General features: G+C 39.6%; 1 protein-coding gene across 1 annotated transcript; it reads left to right on the top strand.

The window, feature by feature from the left end:
- The first annotated feature begins 2,842 nt into the window (after positions 1 to 2,842).
- Positions 2,843 to 8,331, top strand: LOC118095426 (vomeronasal type-2 receptor 26-like). The gene is made up of 4 exons (XM_035136676.2): positions 2,843 to 3,643; positions 4,302 to 4,529; positions 6,189 to 6,315; positions 7,427 to 8,331. The coding sequence occupies exons 1-4, from the start codon at positions 2,843 to 2,845 to the stop codon at positions 8,329 to 8,331; spliced, it is 2,061 nt and encodes a 686-aa protein (XP_034992567.2).
- The last annotated feature ends 3,405 nt before the right edge of the window (positions 8,332 to 11,736 follow it).

Below are 11,736 nucleotides of genomic sequence, written 5' to 3'. Positions count from 1 at the left end.
CACAGGAATAACTTGAGGTGCCCTGATGAATGAGGTTTCCCAGGAGAGGATCAGAGGGAATGTTATCCTCTTGATTCTCCTTGATCTCTTGGTGGCTTTCAATATCATCATATGGATTATGAGTAGAACCAATGAGACTGTGAAACTAAAACAAGGGAACAATTAATGGTGGAAGGTTATAACTTCCAGTGGTTTTCTCAATTACAATGAATAGGGCGATTCAAATTGGATAAAAAGGCTTGGGGTATGGAACAAATTAAGATGGATTTTGAGATACAGTTGCCATCACAGGGGCATAATGGCTGTGGCAGTTGCAGGGAGGGCCACAAGAATAGACACAGCAGACTGGCATTGAGTTGAATTAGGCCACAACTCTGTTGATTAAAGGAAAGAGTTAGTTTGGCTAAGGCATTAGGCATGTATCCCGCATCAGGCAGCCCACCTTCTACCTGATAGGAATCTGGTGAGGTTGACCTTGTGTTGGGGAGTTGCCACCAACATGGATTGGGTGCCACTTCCTCACACAGGCCAGCATTGGGTGAAGTGTATTGGCTCATTGGTGATGGGAGTTGTGGCTCAGCAACATTTGGAAGGCCACAAATTAGCCACCATTATTTTAGCGTCATTTTGAGGCCTGCAGCCATGTGCTTAGTTCTGGTCCCTGAATGGGAAAATAATACTTTTGCTGTGCTGAGCTGTGACAAACATGTTTTCTTCTTCAGTTTGAAGGAGATTGCACAACCATGGGTATAATTATCCAAGGAAGTTTGATGAACAAATTATCTTTATTCAAAAAGTCTCTATGGAATTTCACTGTTAGCCAATATTGTAAAGGATGCATAAACAACATAAAATTCAAGACTAGGAATGATGGATAGACAGGTTTGTGCTGATTCACATTTTTCCAGTTCAGGCATCAAATCACCTCATTTGTAATCATGACAGTTGAGAAACTAGGACAACTGTGTTTAAAGGGAAAAATCGTATTCTGGATGTTGGCGATCTTGACATTGCTGCTCTTGCTGTTGCCTCATGCAATGTGTCATTTTGATGTTGTTAAATGTGTCAACAGTGACCCCTACACTATTACCCAAAAGTATTTTCAGCCAGGTGACATCCTCATTGGAGGCCTCACTTCTCTGATTTTCATCACTTCAGACACAATAGCCTTCACAAACCACCCACACACGTCAGTGGTTGAGGAGCCTGCGTAAGGAGTCGTTTTTAGGCTTCAATTCCCACACAAGCAATATTAATTTATCCAGATAGTCCCATTCTCTCTCTCTCTCTCTCTCTCTCTCTCTCTCTCTCTCTCTCTCTCTCTCTCTCCTTAAATTTATTTTCTGATTTCCTTCCATCATAGAATAAACTGGCCATTCCTCACCCTGAATACCACCATGTTCTTTTACTGAACATGAAGGAGCAGGGGATGGCCAGTTGCATTGGGTCTTACTGCTTTCCCAGTACTGTGTCCTTCAGCCTTTCTCTCTACTTTTGTGACACGCTGAGTCACTTTCTTACATCACCTTAATCTTACTGTCATTGATACACTTTCTGTATCAGACCCATCATTTGCACATCCATGCACAATATGTTTAACAATTTGAGGTGATGTAAGATTCTGAAGCTTCTCTGTTCTGTGGAGAAAACAAGACAGTAATGATTATTTTATTGACTTCAGAATATCCTTCTGATGCAGTATGTCACTCTCTTTGTAGCTTACTGACTAAAAACTACCAGCACATCCTGGCCTTGGCATTTGCGGTAAAGGAGATAAATGAAAACCCGCATATATTGCCCAATACCACATTGGGTTTTCACATCTATGACAGCTATTTCAATGCAAGATGGACCTTTCATGCCACCATGAATCTCATCTATGCACAGGAAAGGTTTAGACCCAACTTCGTGTGTAATGCTCAGAGCAATCTGATAGCAGTCATTGGGGGACTGGACTCTCAAACTTCGATAAACTTGGCAACCCTGTTAAGCATCTACAAAATCCCACAGGTAGGCAGTGTGGTGAGTGGTATGCAGAAGTTTAACAAATCATTAACAATGTGATTGGGAACATTAGAAGTAATCTAGATGTTGATGGACCATCTTTCATCATCTGCAGCCAGAATGGGCAGTGGTCAGGAATGACAGAAGTGGCATTCTAACAACATATGTAAGGCCACAGTTTAGCCACATCAGATGGAAAGAAGACCCACTGATTTCAAAGGGACTTACTACCAAGAAACTGGGTAAAAGATTGCAGCCTAAAATGTCTATTTAGTCTTCCAAGCTAAGTTTTATAGCTGTGAAAACTGAGTGGCAGAATTTAACTACTGTTTGAATATCAGATTTAAGTGTTGCAAGTTGCCCTGTGGTATTTAGATGTAGGGTAGCATATATATATATTTAATAAATAAATAAAACAATATTAGTATGGTTTATTCACAAAAATGTTATAATGGTGCCATATTAAAGAGAAGAAGGGGAGTTCCCTTTTAGATCAGTGTGATCTCCTGCACCAATATATTCATTGCTTTTGTATTTATACCATTTTCAAAACAAGAGAGAGGGGGGAAAGGTCTATTTCCTTTTCCTTAATTTCTCATTCATGACCAATATTTACTTGTTGATATTTGGGAACAAGGATGACTGTTGAGCAATAGTAGCATCACACTTCTTCTTCTTCCTCCTCCTCCTCCTCCTCCTCCTCCTCCTCCTCCTCCTCCTCCTCCTCCTCCTCCTCCTCCTCCTCCTCCTCCTCCTCCACCACCACACTTCCCTTTAGTTCATCTATGGCTGTGCCCCAACAATGAATAATGAAAATGAAGCATTTCCCTTTTATAAAATGGTCCCAAATGAATCTCATCAGTACATGGGGATTCTCAAGTTGCTGCTGCATTTCAACTGGACATGGATTGGGGTCCTTGTTTTAGATGATGAAAATGGAGAACGAATTGTTCAGGCTGTGCTTCCAATGTTTTCCCAGAATGGCATTTGTTTTGCTTTTGTAGAAAAGCAAATGAAAATATCTTTCATTGATAGTATGCTGGACATGTTGAATCAGGGCTTGAAAATATATCATATGATTATGGAAAGCAAGGCTAGTGCATTTGTTTTCTTTGGAGAAACGCAGTCCACAACAGCAATAAGATGGTGGCTGAATTTACCAAAACTGGAATTCACGGAAAATATATCAAAAGGTATTGTCTGGATTATGACAGCCCAAATGGACTTGGGATCATTTTCATATCAAAGGAACTGGGATGTTCAAGCCATCCATGGTTCACTGTCCTTCACTATTCACTCCAGTGAAGTCTCAGCCTTCTCCAAATTTCTTCAGAGCGTAAACCCTACAAAGATAAAGGGTGATGGCTTTATAAGAGAATTCTGGGAGCAATCTTTCAACTGTGCATGGTCAAATTCAGTTGCAGACAAAGAGGACAAGAATATTTGTACTGGAGAAGAGAAGCTAGAGAGCCTTCTAGGGGCCTTCTTTGAAAGGAGCATGTCTGGCCACAGCTATAGCATTTACAATGGAGTTTATGCTTCAGCTCATGCCTTGCACACTCTGCAATCATCCACATCCAAATTTAAAGCAATGGTGCATGGAAATGATGGGACCCTTCAGAATAAGCAGTCATGGCAGGTAAAGCCCTCAGCAGACTATGCATAATATATATTTGGCTGCAGCAATACTCCACACACACCTCCCCCCTCCCCCATCTGTCCGATTCTCACCAAAAATGTATCCTTCAGGGGAGTTGCTCCAGACCATTGAATTTGTTTCCAATTTCTGAACACTTTACAAGCAACTGAAACTCTACAGAGTATTCCAACTGTGGTTACACCATTGATTTGTGTAACAACACTTTTATATAAATCTATTTCCTAATGATTCCTAACATTTTTGCCTTTTTCACAGCTGTTGTAAACTAATTGTAAACATGCATAAGGATTGTGCTTTGAGCCCCAAAACATCCCCCCCCCAATATAAATAAATACAAAGTGACACAGAATCAAATTTGAATGTTATTGGGCAAAAAAGTTTGGCCACAACTTTATTAAAAATAACCCTGATGTGTATATGTTTGCAGGCCAAAAAGGCTCTGACATATCTTATTTACATATTTTGTAATCTCACAAGTGGTTCTTCATTTCTTTTTAAAAAAATAACAAACCCATCAGACTAATAAATTATATATATACTAGGTTCCCAGTGGTCACTCACTAGGTCTCTATTTGCTTAGCAGTATCAATTGTTTCCATACCTTTCACTGGGTACTTCTGTGTTATTTTCAATTTAGCTTCATCATCTTCTGAAACGTATTTCATTTAACAACAGCTCTGGGGACAAAGTTTCCTTTGACCATAATGGGGAACTAATAGCTGGATTTGATATTATAAACTGGGTCACTTTCCCAAACCAATCTTTCATTCGACTGAAAGTTGGAAAATTGGATCCTCTGGCTCCTGAACACCAAGTATTTACCATTAATGATGATGCTATCATGTGGCACAGCAAATTTAATCAGGTAGGATCTGAATGTAGGCATTTATGGAAGTCTTCAAATTCTAAATAAATGGTGAGAAATGGTCTCAGAAATTGATTCTGAGGTAGTAATGTATGTGTATGGACTGGACTATTCTACTTCAGATTGCAGGTGGAACCTGACATGATTGAAGTCTTGACATTGAGAACAAATTAAACCATTGCATGTTGAAAACTAGATGCATAGCTGCCAAGTTATCCCTTTTTTACAGGGATTTCCCCTTATGCTGAATAGGCTTCCTCGCGAGAAAAGGGAAAACTTGGCAGCTATGACTAGATGTCAGGAATAAGTGTGATCTGGCCACCATCTGCAGTCTGAAGTGGTATCTTCATATTTCTGAGTATTCTGAGTTCAGAAACTGGTTTGCCACATCATCAGTCTGATCATTGAACAATGTCAGATTCATATTACAGTACTGAACTGCAAAGTCAATTCATTTAGGCATTATTGAGCCCCTTTTCATTATTGACCTTGTTTGGAAATGGCATACTGCTAATTTATGGTCTTACTGCACATAAGTCTGTCACTTGGAAAATGTAATTGAAAGAGCACTTCTGGAAAATGATGAAGTGATGTAAGTAGATAAGAAAAAAATGTTTTGATGTGGTCTTGTAGCTGCATACCCTTCCTTCATAGTGCCTATTTTACTTATATCATACTAGAAGGCAGGGTTTACTCATAAGCAATGCATTTTTGATTATGATAATCCATGCTACAAAGCAATGTCTTCAGAGTGAGAAGAGCAATCCCCACCCCCTGCCCCAGCATTCTACATGGTACAAGATTAGTTAGTTCTTATTGAGCTCTAAAGTAGGACTTTTTGGATTCATCCATGATTGGACATTTGGCTCATCCTTTTTTACCTGCTCCTTACTGGTCCATCTGGGTGTGCTCCTCATTCTGGGTGTGGTGATTGATTAGTTTGTTTGGCCTTTTCTTCTGTCAGAATCACCAAGTAGTGTGAACAAGGAGGGGCCTTAGGACAGCGTTCCTTGGTGAGCACTTCCAGACATCTTTTGGATTAAGGGTGATAACCAGCCTACTTCTCATTGCCACTCAGCTTGTAGGACTAGGGTTGATGGGATCTTCTTTGTACCTGGAGGTTTCATCCTTCTGAACACTGACCAGCTTATGAAGAGTGGAGAACATGTATGCTTCCTGCATGAATCATCTTTGTCATCCTGGAGTGTTGTTGCCCTAGTAAAGTAACAACAGGAGTCTAGCTCAGCTGTCTTCTCAATAGAGGGATGCCAGCTTGAAAGAAGAATAACTTATAGTTGCAGCAACTGTAGGTCCCTAACATGCTGCATAAATAAGGTTATGACTATATACTAGGCATCCCCAAACTTTGGCCCTTATCTGAAGTTTTGGACTACAATTCCCATCTTTCCTGACCACTGGTCCTGTTAGCTAGGGATCATGGGAGTTGTAGGCCAAAACATCTGGAGGGCCGCAGTTTGGGGATGCCTGCTATATACCTCTTGTATTGGATCTTCATTCTGGGGTGTAGGGAAGAAGGAGCAGACTAAAATGTAATACGGAACAATATTACATAGTGTTAGCCAATGGATCAGCCAGTAAGAAAATTGTGATCTGCATGTTTCTGAGTATTATACATTCTTCTTTTTCATTTATGCAAAGGCACTGCCCTTTTCTCTGTGTAATGAAAATTGCCACCCTGGTTACAATAAGAGGGGAAAGGAAGGGGAGCCCTTTTGTTGTTATGATTGCATCCCATGTCCAAAAGGGAAAGTCTCAAACCAAACAGGTAAGAGATATGGCATTTTCATAGCTGTCAAGTTCTCACTTTTTTTTAAGGGAAATTCCCTAATGCTGAACAGGCTTCCTCGTGACAAAAGGGAAAACTTGACAGCTATGCATTTTGTGATAAGAATATAAGGAATCAGATCAGAGGTGTCTGGGTAGAGAACTGCCTGTCTCCCTCTCTTTACTCTTGGCATCCAGTGGCAGGGGGTGTTTTGAGGGGAGAGGGAGGGGTGGAAGGAAACCCAGACACAAAAATGGAACCTTTTGACTACTGAACCCCTCGGGTTACCCTAGTGGCAGGAGGGGACTCGGAGGGGGGCAGCATGAAGAAGGAGGAGGATTAAGTTAATATTATAAGAATAAGATTCTGAATTAGAATAGAAAACCCGCCATAAGCAAGTAAAGAAGTTAGGAAATCCAGGAGGAAGAGAATCGTGGAAGCCGCAAACAAACTGTTAAGAAAATAAGATTTGAAATTTATATTTTCTTTTTTTTTCTTTTTTCTTTTTTATGTTTTTTCTTTTTTCCTTTTTTCTCTTTTCTAGTATAGTGTTACATTGAAGAATTAGCTGGGGGTAAGCCAAACCCCAGAGATCCTCCGCCTCTGTCCTCTTAGTGGCAGGGGGGGAGGAGGGGGGAGGAGGGAGGGGGGAGGCCAAACCCAGCTTAAAATGGACCCCTTTGTTTCCCAATGCCCATGGGTATCACTGGTGGCAGAAGTGGTCTTGTGGGTGGAGGGAAAATGAAGGGACAGAGTTTATTTTGTATGTTTTGTATGTTTTGTTTCTATAAAAAAATCAATAAAAATTATTATAAAAAAAGAATATAAGGAATCAAGTTCTGTATTTTAGGTTAACATGAATTTTCTAGGTTTCTGTGAAAACATTTTCTGGAAGATGAAATTTTAATAAAATATGTGTGCCTGTGGGCAGGATGTAGACATGAACCAGTTAGAAATCTGTGGCCATTAAAAGGCTGCTAGGCTGTTAACAAAATAACAGCAGCAGCAGCAGCAACAACAACAACAACAGTAATGGCTAAATGATAATGAATAAAGGTATTATTATAATGCATTTGAGAAATCAAAACCACAATTATTTTTTATTTTTCAGATATGGATCATTGTTTTACATGCCCAGAAGTTTATTATCCAAATAAGGACCAGGAGTTTTGCATTCCTAAAGTCATAACATTCTTATCTTATGAAGAACCTTTGGGGCTAAGTTTATCCATTTGTACTCTTTCCTTTTTTATTATCACAGGTTTGGTGCTAGGAACATTTGTGAAATACCAACACACTCCTATAGTCAAAGCGAATAACCGAAATCTCACATACACTCTGCTTGTCTCCCTCTTACTCTGTTTTCTCTGTGCTTTGCTATTCATTGGCCGACCTGAGAAAGTGACATGTCTCTTGCAACAAACTGCTTTTGGCATAATCTTCTCTGTGGCAGTTTCTAGCTTGTTGGCAAAAACCACTACAGTGATTCTTGCTTTCATGGCCACAAAGCCAGGAAGCAGGATGAGGGTGTGGATGGGAAAGAAATTCACCAACTCCATTCTTCTGTTTTGCTCCCTTATTCAATTAGGCATTTGTACTCTTTGGCTAGCAGTATCTCCACCATTCCCAGATATTGACATGGATTCAATGATTGATGAAATTATATTGGAATGCAATGAGGGGTCAGCTGCCATGTTTTACTGTGTCCTGGGCTACATCGGTTTCCTGGCCATTCTTAGCTTCACTGTGGCTTTCAAAGCCAGGAAATTGCCAGACAGTTTCAATGAAGCCAAATACATCACTTTCAGCATGCTGGTCTTTTGCTGTATTTGGTTATCTTTTATTCCAGCCTATCTGAGTACTAAGGGAAAATACATGGTAGCAGTGGAAACCTTTTCTATCATAGCCTCCAGTGCTGGGTTACTGGTTTGCATATTTTTCCCTAAATGGTACATTATTGTGTTCAGGCCTGAGCTGAACAATAAGGAGCATTTGATGAGCAGAGGGAAAATGTGATATGTTAAGCTTCTAGGTCTTCTGATATTAGCTTTTATCGAGCAGTGAAATCATGCACAGTACTCTCAGCCCTGGGGAGAACATGCACTTTTTAAACTCCTCCCAGCATGAGAAACAATTTGGGGCTAACAGACTGAGAACTGCCTTTCCTTCTTTTGTTATCCTTTCAACAACTCTTTTATTAAAATATACTCAACTCCTTTTGTTTTGTTTTTCAAAGTAGGTTTTCAGCAGCTTACTTGAAAGGCTGCATCAGTGCTATTTTTCTAGAATAAGACATGCCAAAACTCCCATGAATGCCTCCCATGAATGCAATGGCACCTACCTGGGAGGTGCCAGAACAGTTCCGGTCAGTTCTAGGTGAAAAAAGCCCTGGGCTGCATTATGCTTAATACAGCCAGTAATTGTCTGGACAGGAAAGTATCTCCTGCAAGTTCCAAACATCTCATAAGCCTGCTCCTCAGTAACTCAGAGCAGCATATTCAGTATGGCTGTCGTAAGAGCCAACTCCTAGGGGCTGAGTTGCCTTCAGGTCACAATAATTATTTTGATGGGCATTGTTATTCAAATGATGTGCTTGTGCTGCATCTTCTGATTGATTATGTGGGCTGGGGGTTACCTGCCCCACCCCTCAATATTTTATTCAAGTTGACACCCCCTGATGGTTGCCCCTGTCTTGCTGAATACCATTCCTGTTGAGATGTTACAGGAACCCACTATCCATACTTTCTGCAAACAATTAAATGTATGTTTGTCGCAACAGGCTTTCCCAGCTAGAAAAAAAAATGGTCTGTGGCAAGATTATCTATTTTGTATGGTATAAATTTTGTTTTTAAATGTATGCTGGGGATTTTGTACGTGCATATTTTTAACATGTTTGTTTGTTTGTTTTTGCTCTTTTTATTGTTCATTGCCTTCAAACAATTGAACAGAGAGTGACTATTCCTAACAATAATAGGCGATCTTAAAGATATTGTGGTCAGGAGGGAGAAGGTATCACTGCAAAGAAGGGGGAAATGCAGGTGTCATTGGGTAATCCTCTGAAAAGATTGTTAAGCATAATTGCTTAGTAACACACTGAAATGGAGAAATGCCTGTATGTATATTGTGTAGGGGTTAACATTAGAACATTCCATTGGAGCATACTAAGCTAGAAGGATGCTTTCTAAGCTTCTTAGTTGATAACTAACTGTTGATGTTCTCTGCTAGTCCTCATGTGTGTTTTTAACCTTAGATTCCATGAGGATATTCAATTGTAAATTCACCATCTTGAAGATAGTTGCCTATTGGTCTTTTGTTTCCAGACACAGTGAGAGAAGGGTGTGATAAGATGTCCATCCAGATGCTACATAGCCTTAGGCTGGATGCAGGCTAATGTAGGCTATGGGAGAGACAATATATTTGATTTTTGCTCTTATAGTAATTATGACATATATTTAAGAAGAAGAACCTATGTTTGAACATGCATATGCTTTATACCACTTTCTGGATTCATCATTGATATTTTTCTACCTGTTTTGAAGAAGTTCTTTGATGTTTTATTCTAAGAGGAGTCAGTTTTTATGCATCCAATTGCTTTGTGCTGTGCAATATTAATATATGCAATAAATGTGATTCCTCTCATCACATGCTGCAATCATCCTCCTGAGTACTTATATAGTAAACAATGTGCTAGTTTTATTTATTGAATGAGTATTGTTAGTGGCCCTACTCATTTAAATGAGTGAATGCACTGTAATGGTAACCACAATACTGAACTATCGATATATGCCCATTTGACACTGCATGCATGAAATCTCCATATTAAAAGAGCAGTCCTTTGCAACTCTACTTAGAAGTAAGCATCATTGATTTGTTGCCTCCTGAACTATGTAAAATATATTCCAATTGTGGATTCCTTGTGCTTGTTAATCTGTTTACTGAGATTAACTCAACAATCATAGTCCCTTTCAGTTGAAAATTGATGGTGGTTTATCCAATTTTTAAAAAGGGTAATCCCTCTCTTCCCAAATAAGTAAAAAATAATAATATCCCAAATGAGTTATAATTTTAGTGCAATGGAGATATGTGCCAAATGCACGGAATGAACCTTTCATAGTTTTGGTTTTGATGGGTGAAGCAGTGTAATCCCTTTTCTTACTGGCCACTTTTATATCCCAGATGCAAGTATAGATGAGCAGAACAAAGAGACTAAACTCACTACCAGCTCTGTAGACACCCCTCAGATAGACAGAGGTGCCTAAGAATGGAAGGATGAAAAAAAAAAGGACACAGCACCTCCTTTTTGAGACCTAAATTTATTTATGCTTTTCTCTCCCATGAGACAAGAGATGCATGAACCCACACCACAAATTACGAATAGTTTGAGACATATGCTATGGGGATAGTCCAATGAACAGTGTTTTATTTATAGACTATTACATTTACAATATGGAACTGAAAATACAGCAAGAAACACAGTGACATCTGACATCAAATTGATTTAAATAGCACCAAAGGAAACTGTCCTTCCAATGTTGCCAAACAGATGGCAAATAACAAAATAAAGAAACCCATCTTTAGTAACTCTGTGACATGAAATCCACAAGAAAAAAAATGGGCAATAGTAATATGAGGTGGAAGAATAGGGTTTTGAAATCTTTAAAAAATCTGATTCATCCTGAAAGACTGTGCTGTTAAAACTCTAAGGAATGTGTACTTGTCTCACTTGAGAATTTTCTCAATGTCTACATGGGTCTTTGTTTTATTTGGGGCTTAACTCTTGATAGGCTGAGATCCAAAGTGTAGTTCTGAGGAGAGTAAAGCAATTAGCATATGAGGGACTGGAAGGAGGTATAGTTGTGAACTTATGTGAATTCACTTACTGAAAAAGACAAACCAAACAGAAGCAGAAGGAATAGGCACAAAAAGGCTTGAGGACAATTAGAAGACTGGGTGGGTGGGAAGGCTGTGCAGGGTAACTATGGGACATTAAAGTAGCCTTGCTGGATCAGGCCAAAGGCTTATCTAGTCCAGCATCTAATTCTCAAAGTGGCCAGCTAGATGTCTGTGGGAAACCCTCAAGTTGAACCTGTGCACAATAGCATTCTCCCACACTTGTCATTCCCAACAATTGTATCCAGAGGTGTCTTGTCTGTCAGGTGTTATGCATGGGGAAATTTAAATAATCTATCAATAAGGCAAATTGCTCAGGCTGGTGATCAACAATGGAAAAAAGAATATTGCAGTACATGGCAACTTTCCATAGGTTTGGGATGGAACCTGATTGGCTTCAATCTGTAGAGTCAGCTGAAAGCACTAAGGAGAGCATTGCAGCACTGAGGATGCTATTCCTCTGCAGAACTTTGACTGACCAGAGCACTGGTACTGCAACAGGAAATTTGTTTAATGCTAGAGACCCAGTTC

Source organism: Zootoca vivipara, chromosome 13, assembly GCF_963506605.1.
Source record: "Zootoca vivipara chromosome 13, rZooViv1.1, whole genome shotgun sequence".
Classification (NCBI taxonomy): Eukaryota; Metazoa; Chordata; class Lepidosauria; order Squamata; family Lacertidae; genus Zootoca; species Zootoca vivipara.
This window is presented reverse-complemented; position numbering and strand designations above follow the sequence as displayed.

Excerpts from the sequence above, each read along its gene's own strand:
- LOC118095426 (XM_035136676.2), top strand. The coding sequence starts at position 2,843 with ATGGTCCCAAATGAATCTCATCAGTACATGGGGATTCTCAAGTTGCTG. Across the intron at positions 3,644-4,301 it reads AGAATAAGCAGTCATGGCAG|CTTCATCATCTTCTGAAACG; the intron begins GTAAAGCCCTCA and ends TTTTCAATTTAG. Across the intron at positions 4,530-6,188 it reads GGCACAGCAAATTTAATCAG|GCACTGCCCTTTTCTCTGTG; the intron begins GTAGGATCTGAA and ends ATTTATGCAAAG.